This window comes from Stomoxys calcitrans, chromosome 1 (genome assembly GCF_963082655.1).
Source record: "Stomoxys calcitrans chromosome 1, idStoCalc2.1, whole genome shotgun sequence".
Lineage (NCBI taxonomy): Eukaryota > Metazoa > Arthropoda > Insecta > Diptera > Muscidae > Stomoxys > Stomoxys calcitrans.
The window spans coordinates 230,976,277-230,999,592 of NC_081552.1; the positions used below are offsets into that span (position 1 = coordinate 230,976,277).

The window sequence follows — 23,316 nt, forward strand, 5'->3', positions numbered from 1 at the left end:
GGATTTAAGGATTTTCTGTTAAATCTCGACATTACTGGTGAATTTCATAGAAATCGGTTGAGATTAAGATATAGGTTAGGTTAGGTTGAAAAAAAGGTGCAGATATTAATCTGCCCCATGCCACTATGGATATACACCTAAGCCAGTAATCGACTTGTTGTGCGCTCTAAAAACTAAAGTAACTTTTTAAAGGAAAATTTTAAGTTAGGAATTCCGTGCTCTTAGTGCGTAAGAAGGCGACTCCTTACCATTCTCAGCGACCATCTTCCCCTTCCGTGATGGCTGTGGCCTCCTATTGGAAGTCACAGTTCTCCATGACGACTCAGGGGCCGTGTTCTCTTCCTTTGTTCCTGTTCCGACTTTGTCTACCTCCGCAGACTGTCTACCACTGGAGACTCCATTGCGGGATGGCTGGCTTGGTTTTCCCAGAGTACTGGAAAGCGGTGAGCTCTTTTTCTTCTTCGGCAATTGAGCAGTGTTATGCTCTTCAGATCAGATCAGATTCTTTTTCCAGTTTCCGTAGAAGTGGTTGGAATGTCAGTTCTATCCCGTCCAGCATTCTGCACTTTCGCCCGTTTACGCTACCGGTACATACTCCTCTGTCTCTGTCGTCGTACACGGGATCGTTTTCTCGATCTGCTTGTGAGCTTAACAAAGCCATCGCTCGTCACACCGTCGCTGTCTTTACTTTACTTAAAAGCTGACGAACTGTGCATCCCCCTTTTTGTATCCGTCTCTTCTCATTAATTAGTCCGACAACTTGTTGTGCGCTTGAAGCATTACTCTCGACTACAGGCACCCACACCTATAGGAGGGCAGGACAACACGCTACGGTCTGACGCCACCCCACAGATGTTGAGTCTTTGGAGTTCATATCTAGGCCACCCCAAAAGGCTTTACAATTTTTTCGTAATAGTTAGTACCTATTCCGAGATACGGATATATATATTGGGTTGCCCAAAAAGTAATTGCGGATTTTTTAAAAGAAAGTAAATGCATTTTTAATAAAACTTCGAATGGACTTTAATCAAATATACTTTTTTACACTTTTTTTCTAAAGCAAGCTAAAAGTAACAGCTGATAACCGACAGAAGAAAGAATGCAATTACAGAGTCACAAGCTGTGAAAAAATTTGTCAACGCCGACTATATGAAAAATCCGCAATTACTTTTTGGGCAACCCAATATATATACTTTTATACCCTCCACCATAGGATGGGGGTATACTAATTTCGTCATTTTATTTGTAACTACTCGAAATATTCGTCTGAGATCCCATAAAGTATATAAAATCTTGATCGTCATGATATTTTAAGTCGATCTCGCCATGTCCGTCCGTACGTCTGTCTGTCGAAAGCACGCTAACTTTTGAAGGAGTAAAGCTAGCCGCTTGCAATTTTGCACAAATACTTTCTATTAGTGTAGGTCGGTTGGGATTGTAAATGGGCCAAATCGGTCCATGTTTTGATATAGCTGCCATATAAACCGATCTTGGGTCTTGACTTCTTGAGCCTCTAGGGAGCCCAATTGTTGTCCTACTTAACTGAAATTTTGCACATAGTGTTTTGATATCACTTCCAACAACTGTGCAAAGTACGGTTCAAATTGGTCCATAACCTGATATAGCTGCTATATAAACCGATCTTGGGTCTTGACGTTTTGAGCTTTTAGAATGCGCAATTCCTATCCGATTTTGCTGTTATTTTGCACGTGGTGTTTTGGTATCGCCTCCAACATTTATGCGAAGTATGGTCCAAATTGGTCCATACCCTGATATAGCTGCCATATAACCCGATCTGGGATTTTGAGTTCTTGAGCCTCTAGAGAGCGCAATTCTCATCCGATTTGGTACAGGTTTTGTACAACCGCTTCTCCCATGGCCTTCAATATACGTGTGCATTATGGTCTGAATCGATCTATGGCTTGACAGAACCAACCGCTCTCCCGATTTTGCTTTTTGAGCCCCGAATCGGACTATAACTTGATATAGCTCCTCCTCCTCCTCCTCCGTCCATATTCATTATTCTTTGTTCGCCTAAAAAGAGATACTGCGCAAAGAACTCGACAGATGCGATCCATGGTAGAGGGTATGTAAGATTCGGTCCGGTCGAACTTAGCACGCTCTTACTTGTTTTCTTTTTCTTTGAGGAGCGAAATAAAAACACGTCCTCTTCACTCAACGGCTAATTTAAAACCGTCGTGTTCCACATTATACCTTGATTTCAAGTATTGGATTGCCCAAAAAGTAATTGCGGATTTTTCATATAGTCGGCGTTGACAAATTTTTAAAGTTATTCGCATGAAATTTTCTACAAATACCTCTCTTTAAATTGGGACTTTAATTGGGCTAACAGATATAGCTCTAAATGTAGCTCCATGTGTACAACCTTCTCATTTGAAATCTTGATGCCTTGGAGACATCTCTTTTTTTAATAATTGAACTGAAATTCGATTGCGAAGTACCCTTACGTCTTCCCATACCCAGAGTTAACAACATCCGGATAGGTTGGGTTGCCCAAAAAGTAATTGCGGATTTTTTATATAGTCACAGCTTGTGACTCTGTAATTGCATTCTTTCTTCTGTCAGCTATCAGCCGTTACTTTTAGCTTGCTTTAGAAAAAAAAGTGTAAAAAAAGTATATTTGATTAAAGTTCATTCTAAGTTTTATTAAAAATGCATTTACTTTCTTTTAAAAAATCCGCAATTACTTTTTGGGCAAACCAATATAAATATTCCCACTATAAACCAATCCTCTAATTTGCTGCGATGATTAATTGAAGCCTTAAATCTTGGACGGTGTAGTCATCCGTTGCCCAAGTACAAGATTCGCAGAGACCTTTGTGTGGAATTTTATATGAAAACGCATTTTTTTTTTTTTATTTTTTTAGACATCCATGAAAAAGGTCTCCAAAGTCCTTGAAAAAAAGATACCCAGAGACCTTCACTTTTTTAATATCCGGAGGAGGAGGGCACCATATCGTGGAGGTTAGCATGCCGGCCTATGACGCTGAAAGCCCGGGGTTCGAATGCTGGCGAGAACAGCACTCATTGGTACCTTTGCACCTTTTATGGGCCCAAGACCTGAAATCGGGAGATTGGAGTGTATGTCAGCTTTATTTAAATATCTACAAAGCTCACTGTGCCGAATTTCATCCAAATCGGTTTATGAACGCGCCGTTTATGGTTCCAAGAACTTAAATCGGGAGATTGATATATATCGCAGCTCTATTTGAATATGGCCGATGGTGATCATACTGGGTTCGACTGTCGATATAATGCACTGTCCGGAATTTAACCGAAATTGGAAGATAAATATGGCTTTAATGGGCCTAAGACCTTAAATCGGCAGATAGGTCTATATGGGGGCCATCTCCGAACTTAAACTTCCTATGGATTAAAAATGAATCTGTGCAAAGTTTCAGCTCAATATCTCTATTTTTAAAGACTGCAACGTGATTTCAACAGACAGACGGTCGGAAATGGCTACATAGCCTTGGAGTTTTACGACCATCAAGAATAAAGACATATTCTTTATAGGGTCGGAAATGTTTTTACAGCAGGGATATCGAATAGTGAATTATAGTGACACATGCTTAACCACCGAAATTGTTGTTATTGACACGAACCATAAGAGATAGTTTGTTAAGTGCTGCCCAAATCGATATTTCAACTTGTATATGAATATCCATCGTCTATGAATTCGCTCGGAGGGTCATTATGGTCATTTAAGTTTGGATGTTAAAGGCTGATTTTAGCTTAAAAGGCTTTATTGTCCCAGTGTGGTGGTTGGTGGGTTAAGGGGGTAGTGTGGACCCCCAGAAACGTGGTCCCGTAAGCGGGTATGAATTTCGTGCCTCACTTCCAAATACCTTTCATTTGTGCCACAAATTGCCAAGGCCGGTAGATATGTATATCCAATTTAGGGATGTTTTGTTGGAGGAGGTGGACCCCCATGACACTTGGCCCTGAAAAAATATTAGCATCGGGATCTACCCTCGAAAATCATTTTTTAAACCTCATATTGCCATTAGTTTAAAGGGTGGGTACCAATTTCGTGGTCTACTCCCTAATACCTTTCACTTTAGCCTCACATTGACATGGTCGGTAAATATATCCGATTTAGGGGTGTTTTGGGGAGTAAGGTGGTCGCCCAAACACTTAGCCCTGGAAATATATCAGCATCTTGCTCTACCCTTAAATATCATTTTGTTGAACCCATATTGCCATTGGCATCAAAATTGGATATCACATACATTTGCTAAACTCAAATAGCTTTTATTTTAACCCCTTACTGCAAAAGTCAGCAAATATGTCCGGTTTGGGGTATGGGCCCTAAAAACTATCAATATCGAGCTCCACTGTCTTTGAGACCCACATTGTCATGGTGAGCAAATACGTCCTATTTGCGGGTGGGATGTCGGTTAGACAGTTGGCCCCGAATCACATTCGTAGTCTACTCCCAATTACCTATCATTTGAGCCCCATATTTCCATAGTCGAGAAGCTTGACCATTTTGGGGTCTGTTTTGAGGGGTGGGGGCGGCCACTCAGTGACTTGGCCCTGAAAATATATATCAGATTCTTGTTCTACGCTTAAATACCTCTTATTTGAGCCCCATATTGCAATCGTCAGCAAATACGGCATATTCGGGTGGTTTTATGGGGTAAAGATGGTCCATAAACACTTTTCCCGAATATTGATATCAAATTCGTGCTTTACTCCCAAATACCTTTCATTTGAGCCTCATATTGCTATGGTCGTAAATTTATCTTCTGTGGGGGATGTTCTCGGGGACACTTGGTCTCATATTTGGTTATCAGCTTCGTATTCTGCATTCAAATACCTTTTATTTAGGCCCCATATTGCCATGGTCAGTAAATGAGTCCCCTTGGGGGGGGGGGGGGGGGGGGGGGGGTGTTTTGGGAAAGGGGTGGACCCCCAGAAACTTCGTCCCAAATTTAGATATCAGATTCGTATTTAACTCGCAAATACCTTTCATTTGAGTCCCATATTGCCATGGTCGGTAAAAAGGTCCGATTTAGGAGTGTTTTGGGGGTTGGGGTGGTCCCCCTAACACTTGGTCCGACAATTGGATATCAGATATGTTTTCTAATCTAAAATACATTTCATTTCAGTTCCACATTGTTGTGATTGGTGTATATATATATATATATTTGGTAGGTTTTTGCGGTGGGACGCCCCCCTCCCCCCCTAGGTACCCCATCGGAAATTTGGATACATAATTTTTTTGTGTAGGTTACTATAAAAGAGAGCACACAAAATTTCGCTTAAATCGCAACACACAACTCCGAGTTCTGGCGTTTCTGAAAATTAGGGTTAGGGGGAGGGTCCGCTCCCCCTTCAGATATTAAAAAAATGTAGTAGTCTATTTTCACCACGGCATCATTATGCACCATCAGTGAAGATTTAAGAAAATCGGTTTAGCCGTTTCTGACTCTATAAGGAACACACAAACAAACACAAATTGATTTTTACATATAAGCAGATAAACATCCACTTTTCTTTGAGCGAAGTTGTCATTCTATGAGAAGCTGACAACATTTTTTAAGAGAACCAAATTTTAATGAATTTTATATGAATGTTGCATCCAGGCCATAAATTTTCACGTTGTTAGAACGTTTGTGCCTGTATCTAAAATCAATTCCCACCATACATCATTTTCACATTTCTTCCGACAAATTTCCGCAAGCCATTTGTTTTGGATTGTCTGAGTATGACATCAGCAGATACCGATATCGAGATGTTCCAGCAATTTTGTTATAATATTTCCGTATTAGAAAGCCATTGAATGGGTAGCCACAAACTTTGGGAATAGCAATAACAGCATTGCGTTATCTGTTAAGCTGTGGATCTAGTTTCCACACATTGGAAATATGGTTTAAAAGATCAAACGATATGTAACCTGAGTTTTAGTGTGACGTATGATAATTTTCTGCTTTATACTAAGTTTTGTATTATGCTAATTAATCGTGAATATTGTTTCGTCAAAAATAGTCAAAGAAAACGATGACAACATATTTAACAGTGTTGGGGTCGTTTTAGGCAACATCTTACCAAGTTTTAGAAAACTTAAAAATTAGTTTTTTAATAATGGTTAACATAGTGGTTTAATGACAAATGATCTGAATTAAATTAACGCCTATAAACTAGGTATTGTTATTACTATTCTCGATATGACCAAGTCGTGACTTGTATGCCTTTATTGTATTCGATGCAAAATGAAGATGTTTTAAATACACTCGAAGAAAAATGTTCATTGAATTTTACGAAATATTTTAACATACCCTGGGTTATGGTTCAGAATATTTATCTTGGAAAAAAAGAAGAAGAACATTGTAATCCTTAAACTAAACTGCATTGTTTGGCCCTGGATTGAGTTGGACAGCAGGGGCTTCTTGGAATTTTGAATTGGTGTATTTAACAAGTTTGACGTAATAGCACGGCTCCCTTATTTTCATGGTTTGTTTGTCTACCTTGTTGTTGTAGCAGTTTGTAGTGTTCTATCTGCCGTCTGCTTGACTCTGTTGAGTGTCAAGACCCAGGAACTCTGCGACTAAGATGGGGTGCGTCCACAGAGATCTGGGTCTGAGTCGAGTGGGTCTGGTCGGGTAGTTAAACAGGTGACGTGTATCGTCACCTCTTTAACCTTGCTCTGTAGGAGTTGACGCAGCTGCAGCTGCCCGAACGTAATAGAGCCAGAACAAGGTCCTCAAGGACCTGCACCCCAAGTGCTGCCAGCTAAGAAACCTTGTTGACCACGTACAAAGCAATTGGCCGGTCTGTGGTAAGTTATGCAGCCCCAATGTGGTCTCGTCAGCTTTGTGGCATGCAATGCAACGATATTCAGATCTGTCAGAATGCCGCGCTCCGAACTGCGACGGGGTGTCTCCTCAGTTCTCATGAGGAGACAAAGATCCTACCAGTGCAAAGACATTTGTGTTCTATCTGTCGTCTGCTTGATTCCGTTGAGTGTCAAGACCCAAGAACTCTGCGACTAAGATGGGGTGCGTTCACAGGTTTCTGGGTCTGAGTTGAGTGGGTCTGGCCGGGTAGTTAAACAGGTGACGTGTATCGTCACCTCTTTAACCTTGCTCTGTAGCAGTTGACGCAGCTGCAGCTGCCCGAACGTAATAGAGCCAGAACAAGGTCCTCAAGGACCTGCACCCCAAGTGCTGCCAGCAAAGAAACCTTGTTGACCACGTACAAAGCATTTGGCCAGTCTGTGGTAAGTTATGCAGCGCCAATGTGGTCTCGTCAGCTTTGTGGCATGCAGTGCAATGATATTCAGATCTGTCAGAATGCCACCCTCCGAACTGCGACGGGCTGTCTCCTCAGTTCTCATGAGGAGACAAAGATCCTACCAGTGCAAAGACATTTGTGTTCTATCTGTCGTCTGCTAGATTCCGTTGAGTGTTAAGATCCGGGAACTCTGCGACTAAGATGGGGTGCGTCCACAGGGATCTGGGTCTGCCCGGGTAGTTAATCAGGTGACGTATATCGTGTGGTGCCTGGTTACAATCGGGACATACATCTTGCAACTCGGCATCAATCCATGCTCTGTAGGAGTTGAGGCGGCCGGAACGTAATTGAGCCAGAACTACTCTGTGTTGGTGGGGGGGAGGTCAATTTCTTCAGGTGCAAAGGGAGGCAGTCGTTCTCTAAGGACTACATTCAACCATTAGCTATTTATCGCATCTGCTATAGTGTCTGCATGAATGTTGTCTAGAACGCTTGATCTAGAGGTTCTCCCTTGTAGCGCTGAACCTCACGCTCTAGATCATGTAGATCTACCTTACGGCTTCTGGGTGGTGGATATCTATCCACAAAATGATGATTTGGATGGTCTCTGCGATAACAGCCCAAAAAAGGTATGGCTTAGACAGCATGTCGATATGTCTTCGCACTGGTAGGATCTTTGACTCCTGATGAAGGTGGTCCACATGAGAAATGAGGAGGCAGCCCGTCGCAGTTCGGATGGCGGCATTCTGACAGATCTGAATATCATTGCACTGCATGCCACAAAGCTGACGAGACCACACTGGGGCTGCATAACTTACCACAGACTGGCCAAATGCTTTGTACGTGGTCAACAAGGTTTCTTTGCTGGCAGCACTTGGGGTGCAGGTCCTTGAGGACCTTGCTTCTACTTTTGACCTTATCGCAAATCGCTGTGGCAAGTGAGGAGAATATGTAAGAGCTGTCAAATGGGACGCCAAGTATTATGGGACACTTGGTGGTCGGAATCATTTCTCCATCGACCATCACAGTCAGCTCGGTATTCACCTCACGCGTATTTGTAGCGTAACAATGTGGCTGAAGATTTGGAGGCAGATATCTTCAGTGTTGTCAGCAAGTGACTTGAAGACCTTCTTTCTACTTTTGACTTTATCGCAAATCGCTGTGGCATGTGGGGAGAATGTGTAAGAGCTGTCAAATGTGACGCCAAGTATTTTGGGAAACTTGATGATCGGAATCATTTCTCCATCGACCATCACAGTCAGCTCGGTATTCACCTCACGCGTATTTGTAGCGTAACAATGTGGCTGAAGATTTGGAGGCAGATATCTTCAGATTTCTTGCAGCAAAACATGAGGCCAGTTCGTTGAGGTAGACGTTCAATCGCAGATGTCAACAATGGTTGGGGGTCCTAAAGCCATGATCGTACAATCGTCAGCATATGATACGATCTCTATGCCATCTGGAAGGGGTGGAATGGGGGATAGGTAGAGGTTAAACAGTGTCGTAGAAATCACCCCACCTTGGGGAGCTCCCTGTTTCACTCTACGGTGCTTCGACTTCCAATCCCTAAATTCCACAAATGATTAGCGATCACACAGATAATTCGCGACCCAGCGTTTCAGGCCTGGTTGGAGGGACGTGTTCAACCTATCGCAGATGTCAACAATGGTTGGGGGACCTAAAGCCATGATCGTACAATCGTCAGCATATGATACGATCTCTATGCCATCTGGAAGGGGTGGAATGGAGGATAGGTAGAGGTTAAACAGTGCCGTAGATATTACCCCACCTTGGGGAGCTCCCTGTTTCACTCTACGCCGCTTCGACTTTTTATCCCTAAATTCCACAAATGATTAGCGACCACACAGATAATTCGCGACCCAGCGTTTAAGGCCTGGCTGTAGGGACGTGTTGCGCATGACTGACCGTGATGACTGAATGCCTTCGATAGGTCCAGTGGCACAAGGACCGTCCTATCACATGGCCTAGGCTGATTGAAGCCACGGAAAATGTGTGCGGCGATGGCATGCAAAGCTGTTGTTGTGCTATGCAGTCTTCGAAATCCATGTTGATGTTCGGCAAATAGAAATTCTCCCTCATTTCTCAAGCGTCTTTGCTACTGGTGAGAAAAGTTAGATCGATCGGTACGACTCCCCGAAACTCGGGTCCTTTCCGGGCTTCATTTGCGGCATCACTCTGCCCATTTTCCAGACATCGGGAACTATAAGAGTGTTCAAAGACAGGTTGAGGACAGTGGTAAGGTACTCAACTCCAGGTAAATCCAGATTCTTCAACATCAATGTAGAGATTCCATCGGGGCCCAACACCTTAGATGATTTGTCACCAAGGATGACATTCGCAACTTAGCCCACGGGCATTTGTGATGGGTGTCCATGGGTTCGGAGGCTACAAATATGACGAATGGCATTCCTCCTTGGCCTGTCACTCTAGGGATGTACAATCAATTGACGGTTGAACAACCTGGCACAACTCTTCGGATCAGTCACGGTTATTTCGCCAAAAGTGACTGAGGACCTGTCAAAAGTGACTGAGGTCCTGACTGAGTCACTCTCGAACGCGTTAGTTAGTGGTGAAATCCTTAGGGCTTCGAGGCTTTCCGACTGTGAACTATGCCACACGTCTTACTATTCTGTCTGCTCAAGGACTCATGATCGGCTTCAGAGTCTAAAGCCAACTAAAGAGTCAAGAGTCAGAGTCATAAATATCGCTAGCGGCGAAACCAAATACGAGGCGTGGAGTCTGGAAGAACCAAATTGATCACGTTGTGAAAGATGGAAGGCATTCATCTAGCGTGTTAGTTGTACTATCGATCCGTGAAGCGAATATACATTCGGATCATTACCTTGTTGCAGCAGAGGTTCGCTCCCGTTTGAGTACGGCGAGAAAAAATACGATCTGAGACTAAACGGAAGCTGGAGAGTGAAAAGCTGCAAAGACAGCAAATGGCAGTGACATACTCCACCCGACTGACTCAACTGCTTGATGAAAGCACTCCTTGTTCCGATGATATAATGGCGCAGTGCAAACTGTTGCCCACTCCATGGAAAATGCCGCGAAATCCGTACATGAGTACCGGAAGCCTCCTCCAAGAAGCTCATGGTACGAACAAGAGTGTCGAATGCCGAGAATGCGGCATACAGAGCAACCCTGCAATCAGTAGCAACACGCCAGATGAAGCAGAGGTATCGCGAGAAAAGGAGAGAGGGGAAACGTCTTTTCCGCAGAAAGCAAAAGGAAATGGAAAGACGAATTGAGATGTACAGGAGTCAAAATGAAGTCGGGAAATTCTACCAAAGAATTAAACATCAAACCGATGGCTTTGGTGCAAACCGATGACTTTGTCGTCTGCAGAGAAGGAAATCTGACACAGATAGCATCCTGAGGATATGGAAAGAAAATTTAACACAACTGTTAGTGCCCGACGTTGGCTGCCAACAGGATATCGCAGAACCAATCAATGATGGTGGCATAGAATGTTTACCTCCTAGTCAGAATGAGGTCCAAATAGCAGTGATTTAATTAAAGAACAACAAGGCAGCAGGAGCCGATGGATTACCCGCTGAACTATTAAGACCGGAGGCGACAAGTTAATAAGGCGTATGCATCATGTTATATGCGCAATCTGGCTAGATGAACTCATACCCAATGATTGGAACCTCAGAAAGGAGACAAGACGGAATCTGCCAACTACAGAGTAATAAGTCTCCTTCCCATCGCCTACAAGATACTCTCGAGCGTACTGTGTGAAAAATTAAAACCTAAAGTCAATGAGGTAATTGGGCCCTTTCAATACGGCTTTAGACCTGGTAAATCCACCTGGAGCAGATATTCACACTGCGCCAAGTCCTGGAAAAGACCCGAGTAGGACAAGTCAACACCTACCATCTCTTTGTTGACTACAAAGCCGAAGAAACCCATGGTACAACCAATAGAGTCGAAATGCTACTGAAGCAAAGAACGCGGCATATAGAGTAACCCTGCAATCAGTAGCAACACGCCAGATGAAGCAGAGGTATCGGGAGAAAAGGAGAGAGGAGAAACGTCTTTTCCGCAAAAAGAAAAAGGAAATGGAAAGACGTGAGTGTGAGCGCATTAAGATGTATAGGAGTCAGATTGAAGTCCGGAAATTCTACCAAAGAATTAAACATCAAACCGATGGCTTTGGTGCAGGCACATCCTCCTGCAGAGACAAAGAAGGAAATCTGGTAACTGATACAGATAGCATGCCCGAGGATATGGAAAGAACATTTTACACAACTGTTAGTGTCCGACGTTGCACAGTGGGCCAAATGGCAAAAAAATTGGAAATAAGTCTACAACTTTTTATCTGTTGATTTTAGCCATACAAAATGTTCTAGACATTTGTAGAGGAGGACATAGGCTTTCAGAAAAGTGCTGTTGTTGGTCCATATCTTTAATACAGGGTGAGCTACAGGGTGTGAAAGTTGACCACTTTTGACTTCTCCAAGCTTCTGGGGGCCATAACTTTTGATCTACTCAACCGATTTACATGATTTAGGACTCTAGAGAAAGAGCTTGACAAGATCTAAAAAACTTATGCATAAAGTACCATGCCATCGTGTACTGTTAAGGAGTTATGAATTGTTTAATTTTAAAATATGAAAATTTGGCCTTGGTTTTTTTCAGTGTTTTTTTAATAACTCCGTCAATTTTAAAGCTATAAACTTCATACTTCACACAAATTATGCCAGCATATGTGTGCATAAAATACAAAAGGAATCACGTGAATATCTTTAGCGGTTTAAAAATGGCATCGTTTTCAATATGAAAAATATTTTTTTTGTCAAAAAATTGCAAAATTTTTCAAAAAAGATACTCCCATTTCCTTTAAGTTTTCGCAAACTTTGGCCATCAAAGCATTATCATTTCTTTCCATTTTCACAAAGTCGAGGTATTAAGAAAAGTTTTAAGTGCTAATTTGGCTAATTTCGATATCAAACAACACCGTTATCTTAAGACCAAAATGGCCAATTTTTTTACTAAACTTCAAAAGTTTCTCACTGGAAAAAAAGTTCCACGGGGATTTTTTCGCTTTTTTTGAACTTAAATGAAAGCTTAAAATGTTCCCAACATTTTAAGGTATGTCTCGCCATATCCTAGCCATAAATGAGATCGTAGCGATCAAAATACTGAAAAAAGTCAATTTTCAAGTAGTGCTATATTCATTGCTAAAAAACAAGTATTACGTCACATTTTATTGCAAAGATGTTAAATAAACTTTTATTTGGTAACACTTCTTCTACAAAACACAAAAAGAATCATGGAAATATCTCTATTCTATTCCATTTTATGGAACCGGCAATAAAAAAGTCAATTTTTCAAAAAAGTCGAATTTCCCAAATTTTGTTTTTGTTGTCCTAATTGCACATGACACACTATAGCCATATTTACGCAACATACCTTATCGTAAAGGAAATTTTCATACCTTTCCAACGATGTATAAAACATTTCTCAACTCGGATTCTATCTACTCTAAAATTCATTTACACTTCATTAAACTCTATATAAAAATGTCTATTTGTGAAATGGAACCTTATATGGGGCCTACACTAAAACATTGATAGATTTGCCCAGGGTTTACAATACAAATGTGTTAGAATAAAAAAAGGTCTCCTGCCAAAGTTTAAAAAAATTGGAATAAAAATATGTGTTTTAGAGCGAAAACACTTCGCATCGGCGTGCGTTTGTATAGTACCTACATCTATTTTTAATGTAAGCTGATGATTTTTGAATAAAAAGTAACCTAGAAATATACCTGCATATATATATATATTTGTGTTAAGATTTGATGCAGACAAATGTTACCTGTTTCGCTATGTCGAATTCCCAGGAAATCCACCGTATCAATGAATGTGAAAAAACCTACCCATAAAAAATTCATTGTCATTTTTTTTAACCAAATTCGAGTCCAGGTAAATAATTATAGAAGAGTAAGTAAAAAGAGGCACTTTGGACCCCTTTTTACGATCGCGTCTGATACCTGAAATGGGTCATTAATTGTGAATATATTGCATAAATATTTGAACAAAATCCAAATTTTCTTCATTATATTTTGTAGAGGCGTAAAGGACATTTATAAGTTATGGAAGTCATACTGAAGTATTCCACTCTTTCGAAAATTGTATGGGACATCAAAAATGATTCCAAATCATACACGGAGTCATTTAAGGAACTTGTTTACACTTTGGACCACATATATGGAATAAGGCTAAATAAAGACGCTTTAGACAAACTTGAAAAATTCTACAAATCATTTGAGAGAAGGTTGCCAGAATGTTCATTCGCAAAAATCAAGTTTTTCAAAATGTATGAGAAGTGGCTGAAATCGGATCTACTTATTGAAATTAAACCGCTGATTCCCGGCCGGCCTAGCAAAGCATACGACGAAGTTACGGAGAAAACCAAAAAGAAAAAACAAGAGGAACTATTGGCGGCACATCCGCCAAATTTAATAAAAGATACGTTCAAAACAGCATTGTTAAAAACACAACCAAAAAATGTTGGACGAATTGTCGATGTTTTACCATTAGCATCTCCGAAAAGGGTAAAGAGAATGGTAGAAAGTATTCCAACTCCAAAATCGACTACAGAATTCACGGAGGAAGATGCACTGGCCCTGATTTTGAACCTAGGCCTCTCAAGAAACAAATACTCAACAATGAGGAAGGCTCTTCGTGAAAAAGGATGGGGTTGTTTACCCTCAAAACATAAATTGTACAACACCAGGACGAAAATGGTGCCATCAAATATATACGTGGACGAATTAAAAGCAAGAGTGAAACTTGCTGATCTTGTTGAAAATACAGCTGTTAGAATTATTTCTAATTTTACTGAAGAACAGTTGAACACATGTAATAATTCCGAAGTGGTTTTGATCAGCAAATGGGGTTGTGATGGATCATCTGGATTTTCCGAATATAAGCAACAAACAGAAATAGATACCAACTTCGCATCAATTTTCATGGCATCATTAGTACCATTGAGAATGAGATTGTACAAGGACCAATCTTCATCATCGAAAGAAAATGCATTTCAAGATATATGGATAAATAGAACACCTGGGTCAAAATATTTATGTCGCCCAATTCGGTTTGAGTATACAAAGGAAGACCGGAACACAACACGATCTTTGGTGAACGAAATAAAGGAAGAAATTGCTGCATTACCCATGATTGTTATAAACCAATTGGGAAGAAATATAAAAGTTTCGTTTCAACTACAACTCACTATGATCGATGGAAAGGTGGCAAACGCATTAACTGGCGTTATGTCCAATTGGAGATGCAATATTTGTGGCAAGAAGAATGGGCAATTCGAGGACAAGTCTGATGAAAATTTAGTAAACGAAAATGCGCTCAATTTCGGTATTTCGCCCCTGCACTGTAGAATTCGATTCATGGAGTATTGTTTGCATTTATCGTATGACCTTAAATATCGGACTAGCCCTGGAAACCGCGATGTCTCTGCTAGAAACAACCAAGATCTTCACAAAATGAGGCAGGAAGAGAAGAATCGAATCCAGTTGGAGTTTAAACAAAAGGGACTTATAATAGATAAACCTCTTTACGGATACGGAAGCACAAATGATGGCAACTCGGCAAGGCGGTTTTTTGAGGACCCCGTATCGACATCTAAAATAACCGGTCTTGATGAACACTTGCTAAGACGATTCAAAGTGATTTTGGCTGTAATCAATAGCAAAAAGATGATAAATTCAACCAAATTTGAAGCTTATAGTAATGACACAAAAAACATTTTATCTGATTTATATTCGTGGAAAGCTTTAACACCGACAGTACATAAAGTCTTACATCATGGCAAGGAAATTGTGGAATACAACATACTTCCGTTAGGAGAACTTACAGAAGAAGCTCAGGAATCCCGTAATAGAGATGTTAAACAGTTCCGGCTTTTCAATACCCGAAAGAGCACCAAATTTAACCAAAATTATGATTTACTTCAATATTTATTGTTATCGTCTGATCCGGTACTATACAGCATCAGAACTAAATGGCTACCAAAAATATGTGACGATATAGATAAGGACGATCCCGATGCCATTCAAATTAAAGAGCTTTTAAATTTTGATACCTTAGATTATTTGGTAGAGAATAAAATCAAATAATACAAAACTAAAATGCTTTTTTATTTTGGGAGTAGCTAATATACATATAAACGCACGCCGATGCGAAGTGTTTTCGCTCTAAAACACATATTTTTATTCCAATTTTTTTAAACTTTGGCAGGAGACCTTTTTTTATTCTAACACATTTGTATTGTAAACCCTGGGCAAATCTATCAATGTTTTAGTGTAGGCCCCATATAAGGTTCCATTTCACAAATAGACATTTTTATATAGAGTTTAATGAAGTGTAAATGAATTTTAGAGTAGATAGAATCCGAGTTGAGAAATGTTTTATACATCGTTGGAAAGGTATGAAAATTTCCTTTACGATAAGGTATGTTGCGTAAATATGGCTATAGTGTGTCATGTGCAATTAGGACAACAAAAACAAAATTTGGGAAATTCGACTTTTTTGAAAAATTGACTTTTTTATTGCCGGTTCCATAAAATGGAATAGAATAGAGATATTTCCATGATTCTTTTTGTGTTTTGTAGAAGAAGTGTTACCAAATAAAAGTTTATTTAACATCTTTGCAATAAAATGTGACGTAATACTTGTTTTTTAGCAATGAATATAGCACTACTTGAAAATTGACTTTTTTCAGTATTTTGATCGCTACGATCTCATTTATGGCTAGGATATGGCGAGACATACCTTAAAATGTTGGGAACATTTTAAGCTTTCATTTAAGTTCAAAAAAAGCGAAAAAATCCCCGTGGAACTTTTTTTCCAGTGAGAAACTTTTGAAGTTTAGTAAAAAAATTGGCCATTTTGGTCTTAAGATAACGGTGTTGTTTGATATCGAAATTAGCCAAATTAGCACTTAAAACTTTTCTTAATACCTCGACTTTGTGAAAATGGAAAGAAATGATAATGCTTTGATGGCCAAAGTTTGCGAAAACTTAAAGGAAATGGGAGTATCTTTTTTGAAAAATTTTGCAATTTTTTGACAAAAAAAATATTTTTCATATTGAAAACGATGCCATTTTTAAACCGCTAAAGATATTCACGTGATTCCTTTTGTATTTTATGCACACATATGCTGGCATAATTTGTGTGAAGTATGAAGTTTATAGCTTTAAAATTGACGGAGTTATTAAAAAAACACTGAAAAAAACCAAGGCCAAATTTTCATATTTTAAAATTAAACAATTCATAACTCCTTAACAGTACACGATGGCATGGTACTTTATGCATAAGTTTTTTAGATCTTGTCAAGCTCTTTCTCTAGAGTCCTAAATCATGTAAATCGGTTGAGTAGATCAAAAGTTATGGCCCCCAGAAGCTTGGAGAAGTCAAAAGTGGTCAACTTTCACACCCTGTAGCTCACCCTGTATTAAAGATATGGACCAACAACAGCACTTTTCTGAAAGCCTATGTCCTCCTCTACAAATGTCTAGAACATTTTGTATGGCTAAAATCAACAGATAAAAAGTTGTAGACTTATTTCCAATTTTTTTGCCATTTGGCCCACTGTGCGTTGGCGGCGAAGAGGATACCGCAGAACCAATCAATGATGGTGGCATAGAATGTTTACCTCCTAGTCAGAATAGGGTCCCAATAGCAATGACCCGACTAAAGAACAACAAGGCAGCAGGAGCCGATGGATTACCCGCTGAACTATTTAAGACCGTAGGCGACACGCTGATAAGGCGTATGCATCAGCTTATCTGCGCAGTCAGGCTAGAAGAACGCATACCCGATGATTGGAAACTCAGCATACTATGTCCCGTACACAAGAAAGGAGACAAGGCGGAATGTGTCAACTACAGAGTCTCCTCCCATCGCATACAAGATACTCTCGAGCGTACTGTGTGAACATTGAAACCTAAAGTCAATGTGGTAATTGGGCCCTTTCAATACGGCTTTAGACCAGGTAAATCAACCAAGGACCAGATATTCACACTGCGCCAAATCCTGGAAAAGACCCGAGAAGGACAAATAAACATCCACTATCTCTTTGTTGACTACAAAGCCGCTTTCGATGCCCCTTTACGTTCAAAGTTATTTAAGTCCATGTCTGAGTTTGGTATACCTGCGTAATTAATAAGACTCTGCTGTATGACACTTGCTGATACGCTTTCCTCAGTGAGAATAGGAAAGAATCGTTCGGAACCCTTTATTACCAAACGAGGTTTCAGACAAGGAGAGAGCCTATCGTGTGATCTCTTTAATATCCTGCTGGAGAAGATTATACGAGATGCAGATGTGAATAGATATGGCACACGAATCGCAAGAGAACACATGCTACTCGCCTATGCCGACGACATCGACATCATAGGTCGGTCGGCGAAAGTAGTAAATGCAGTCTTTGAAAGATTCGAAAGAGAGTCAGTGAAGATGAGTCTGGCTGTAAATGGAGATAAGACGAAATGGATGATTTAAGCTCCCAAAAAGCCTTACACAACCGAGCAGATGAAGAAAATGGAGAAAGTTGGGAACTACAACTTTGAGGCAGTCAGTAACTTTATCTACCTCGGCACCGCCGTAACCGAAACGAATGACACCAGTTTTGAGATTAAGCGAAGAATAATACCGGCAAACAGATGCTACTTTGGACTAAGTAAGCCTCCTGTCGACCGACGAAGATTACACTATACAAGACACTGATACTACCTGTGTTGTTATATGGTTCTGAGGCATGGAATCTTATGAAAATAGATGAGGCAGTACTTGGAGTATTTGAGAGAAAGATTCTTCATAAAATATATGAACCAGTTTGCGTTAATGGAGAATATAGGCGTCGTATGAAGTACGAGCTGTATGACAATGATAGCATAGTTACACGCATCAAAATACAATGGCTGCGTTGGCTAGGTCATGTTGCTAGAATGAATGAAGAAGCTCCAACAAAGAAGTCTTTTAAAGGCAAACACAGTGGTACACGCAAACCGGGAAGACCAAAAGCCCGATGGAAAGATCAAGTGGAGGGAGACACCTCGAAACTTGGTGTCAGAGATTTTAAAATGAGCGCAGAAGATCGAGGCGCTTGGAATGCTATTCTATTGGGTTGCCCAAAAAGTAATTGCGGATTTTTTAAAAGAAAGTAAATGCATTTTTAATAAAACTTAGAATGAACTTTAATCAAATATACTTTTTTTACACTTTTTTTCTAAAGCAAGCTAAAAGTCACAGCTGATAAATGACAGAAGAAAGAATGCAATTACAGAGTTACAAGCTGTGAAAAAAATTTGTCAACGCCGACTATATGAAAAATCCGCAATTACTTTTTGGGCAACCCAATACGTTCGGCTAGTGGAACAAATCCTATGTCATAGCCAATTAAGGAAAGAAGCAGTGAAGTACAATTTTCCCTCCAAAATTCACACCATATCCCACCCAGTTAGGTCCATAAATAAACTTAGCCTACATATAAAGCCATCGCCGAATTTGACTTCTTTAGCATACAGAAGCCTTAGTTTTTTTCCGACTTCCCTTAATTGTGATAGATGAGGTGAAGTTGCTTCCTTTTACGCCAAAATTGACCAAATTAGAAGCAAAAAATTAGAACTTCGTTTTGACGATAGAAGCCTCAATCATTACCCGATTCGAGTTCACAACTTGATACACTTCCCACATAAACCGATCTTCCGATTTTACAGCTTGATCCGCTAGAGGGCGTACTTCTTATCCGATTTCGCTGAAGCTTTGCCCAGTGCTTTCTTGTATGAGCTTCAAACTGGGTGTTAAATATGATCTGAATTGGCTGATAACCTGATATAGCTCCCACATAAACCGATCTACTGATTTTACTTCTTTCCACTAGAGGGCGTAATTCTTATCTGATGTGGTTGGAATTTCGTACAAGAGCGCGCCTACTATGGACTGCAACATCCAAGCCGAGTATGGCCCGAATCGATTCATAACCAGATGTGGCTCCAATGGCATATCAATTCGTATTCATTATCCTATGTTTGCCTATAGATAGGAGCCGTGCAAAGAATTTGACAAATCCGTTCCATAGTGGAGAGTATGTAGGACCTTGACATGCTCTTATTTCTTAAATTTAAATTTCTAAACTTGGGATGATGCTTAAACCAAAATAAACCATTTTTGAGCATACAAATTTTATTGAGTTTTTCAAACGAACATTTTCTCACGACCACCCTATGTTGCGATCGTCAACTTTTTTAAAAACTAAATAACAATTGGCATTTTTTAAAAATAGTTTTCACATGGCTAACTACTAAAATTTCGCCTTCAATTTACGCACCGTCTTGTAGCCATCATCGGTGAACACTTCCGAGTCCACATACTGAGGCTGAGGGCGTGGAGGGGCCACTAAGTCAGCAAGGCGTGGTGCGGGAGGAGTAATGATACGGGGTCTACTATTTTCTTCAGGAGGCAAATAGGTGTTCATGGGTCCTGAGCCAGATCCGCTTTGGGTATTTTTCGAACCGGGAGGTAAGTAAGCACTGGAGGGAGCCTTGAAGGATTCAGGCTTAACAGGCGAGGGAGGCAATCGGGGTGAAGGAGGAATATAGGTTTTCTTTGGAGTAATGGGAATATCAACTTGCTTGGGTGTTGGAGCAGGTGGTATATAAGTTTGCTTAGGTATGGCTATGGGCAGTTGAGTAAACGATTGCTTCTGTACTGGGGGTTGATGATGGCTATGAGTTTGCTTGGTGGCAGCCGGGGCAATGTACATATTTTGTGGTGCTACCGCAATATGGGTATGTTTAGGAGCAGAAGGTACAGGGGCTGGTTTTGGCATAACTGGAGCCGCAGGTGCAATATAAGTATTCATGGGTGTAGCTGCGGCCAGTTCCTTGGGAGGCAAATATTGTTGGCTTGGTTTTGAAACTGGAACACTGGACACCATATGATGGGATGCATGGGAGATCATGGGGCTAGTGAAACTAGCAGCAGCTTCATTTGGTGGAAGATAATTGGTGTTTAGTTGAGAAATGGGAGCACTGGCTGATGCCGAGGAGGTGAAACTGTTGAAGGGTGCAGGAGCAGCTGTTTCGCTGGGCGGCAAATAATTGTTGCTGGGCTGTGAAATGTGGGCACTATGACCACTTGGCTCTGCAGCACCATATGCTGTTGAAGGTATGACAAAGGATGAGGCCGTGTGGGAAACATGTTCATGAGCATGAGCTTGCTCTTGGATATGGACATGCTCATGTGCATGAGCATGATGAACTTGATGTTGCACAGGCCCTTGATCAAGGTGAGTAGGCTCATGCTGGAAGTGTTGCTGATGCATTTGATGCTCATGATGCATTTGATGCTCATGATGCATTTGTTGTTCATGATGTATATGCATATGATTATCGGGAGGCAAATACATATTAGAGGGCATCTCGGGAGGCAAATAACTACTCAGGGGCATACCAAAAGAGGCTGCATGAAATTGCTCCGGTTCATGATAGTCATAACCCAAGTGTGAGACATCAGCTGCCACAAAAGCCACCAAGGCTACCAACAGCAAAAGGGTATTCTGCAAAATTGAATAGAAACACATTGAGGTTAGTTAGTGAAAATTTCCCCCCCAATTCAAGCCCAATTCAGGATTGTTCTACTTACCATATTGCGCTGCTTGTCTCTATGTGAATAACAAAGCCGGAATAATACCAAGCTGTACAAAATGTTTTGTATTTATATTTGACTCCTTAAATGGTGATCGCGTGATTCGAAATTAAACCATATTCATTGATTTGGTAAGCATTTCATGGATAAATTACTTCCGATGCGGAGTGGGGCCAACCACAATGGGTATTTTGACTTCTTCCATTTCGGCAGTTTTTGTTGCTTGTTGACCCTGAACTTGATACCATTAAACAATTTTTCTTCGCCACCAAACTCTGATGGTTTATTATTATTGTTATTACTATGGTTTTTAGCATTATTTTGGATCCAAACAAAATATATATTTTGCCAATAATTGGTTAGTAATGATCATACACTGCTGATGATTCCCCCGTGCCGTTTAGCTATTGAGACCGCTTCTTCAGGTCAGTGGGTTTCATCAATGTAACCACCAAACCTCTCACAAATAAATAGCCACATACAAACATGGATTTCATGCTGTGTTCGAAAGTGTTGCGATTATTAAATATTATTAATTGTCAGTTCCATGTGAAATAGTACCCTATTTGTTAATGGATTGTAAACCTGCAAAACTAAAAGTGGGCATAGTAAATATTTCCACTGTCTTTGCAATTTGATTACTAGAATAGGAGCTAGCTGGGAAAAGTATTGGGTTGCCCAAAAAGTAATTGCGGATTTTTCATATAGTCGGCGTAAAAAAATTTTTTCACAGCTTGTGACTCTGTAATTGCATTCTTTCTTTTGTCAGTTAACAGCTGTTACTTTTAGCTTGCTTTAGAAAAAAAGTGTAAAAAAAGTATATTTGATTAAAGTTCATTCAACGTTTTATTAAAAATGCATTTACTTTCTCCTAAAAAATCCGCAATTACTTTTTGGGCAACCCAATGTATACATGTATGTGGTTAGCAAAGTAATTGGCGATAGTTTGTTATATTTCGTTAGAGCTTCGACATACTTCCAAGGGACAATAAATTAAAAAACGAATTTTGCCAAGATTTTATTATAAAAATTAATTGGTGAATTGATTTTTCATACCCACCACCATAGGATGAGGGTATACTAATGTGGCCATTTCGTTTGTAACGCCTCGAAATATTGATCTAGGACCCCATAAAGTATACCCCATAAAAAATCCGATTTGGCTGAAATTTTGCTCATAAAATTCTGTTATGACTCCCAACAACGGAGCCATGTACGGTCCAAATTGGTCTATAACCTAACATAGCTCCCATATAAACCGATCTCCCTATTTGAATTTTTAAGCCCCTGGAAGTTTAATTTTCATCCGATTTGGAAGAAATTTTGCATGCGGTGTTATGTTATGACTTTTTACAAATGTGCCAAGTATAGTCCAAATCGGTCTAGAACCTGATATAGCTCCCATATAAACCAATCTCCCGATTTGACTTCCTGAGACCCTGGAAGCCGCAATTTTTTGTCCGATTTGGGTGAAATTTTGCACATAGTGTTCTGTTATGACTCCCAACAACGGAGCCAAGTACGGTCCAAATCGATCTATAACCTGATATAGCTCCCATATAAACCGATCTCCCGATTTGACTTCTTGAGCCCATGAAATTTCGCACCCATTGTTGTGTTATGACTTCCAACAACTTTGCCAAGTGCGGTTCAAATCGGTCAAGAACCTGATATAGCTCCCATATAGACCGATCTCCCGATTTGACTTCTTGAGCCCTTGGAAGCCGCAATATTCATCCGATTTGGTTGTAATTTTGCACATAGTGTTCAGTTATGACTTCCAGCAACTGTGTCAAGTACGGTCCAAATCGGTGTAGAACCTGATATAGCTCCCATTTAAACCGATCTCCCGATTCGACTTCTTGAGCCCCTGGAAGCCGCAATATTCATCCGATTTGGCTGAAATTTTGCAAATAGTGTTCAGTTATGACTTTCAACAACTGTGTCAAGTACGGTCCAAATCGGTGTCGAACCTGATATAGCTCCCATTTAAACCGATCTCCCGATTTGACTTCTTGAGCCCCTGGAAGCCGCAATATTCATCCGATTTGGCTGGAACTTTGTGCATGGTGTTCTGTTATGACTCCCAACAACTGTGCCAAGTACGGGTTAAATCGGTCCAGAACCTGATATAGCTCCCATATAAACCGATCTCCCGATTTGACTTCTTGAGCCCCTGGAAGCCGCAATATTCATCCGATTTGGCTGAAATTTTGCAAATAGTGTTCAGTTATGACTTTCAACAACTGTGTCAAGTACGGTCCAAATCGGTGTAGAACCTGATATAGCTCCCATATAAACCGATCTCCCGATTTGACTTCTTGAGCCCCTGGAATCCGCAATATTCATCCGATTT

At 40.4% G+C, this 23,316-nt stretch overlaps 1 protein-coding gene across 1 annotated transcript; it reads right to left on the reverse strand.

Moving 5' to 3' along the window:
• Window positions 1-19,614: 19,614 nt before the first annotated feature.
• Window positions 19,615-21,165, reverse strand: LOC131997641 (nascent polypeptide-associated complex subunit alpha, muscle-specific form-like). Its single transcript, XM_059368816.1, has 3 exons — window positions 21,116-21,165; window positions 20,958-20,976; window positions 19,615-20,871 (listed from the first exon to the last, which is right to left on the reverse strand). The coding sequence occupies exons 1-3, from the start codon at window positions 21,163-21,165 to the stop codon at window positions 19,615-19,617; spliced, it is 1,326 nt and encodes a 441-aa protein (XP_059224799.1).
• Between the last annotated feature and the right edge of the window lie 2,151 nt (window positions 21,166-23,316).

Coding starts and splice junctions, on each gene's coding strand:
- LOC131997641 (XM_059368816.1), bottom strand. CDS start 21,165: ATGGAAGAAGTCAAAATACCCATTGTGGTTGGCCCCACTCCGCATCGG.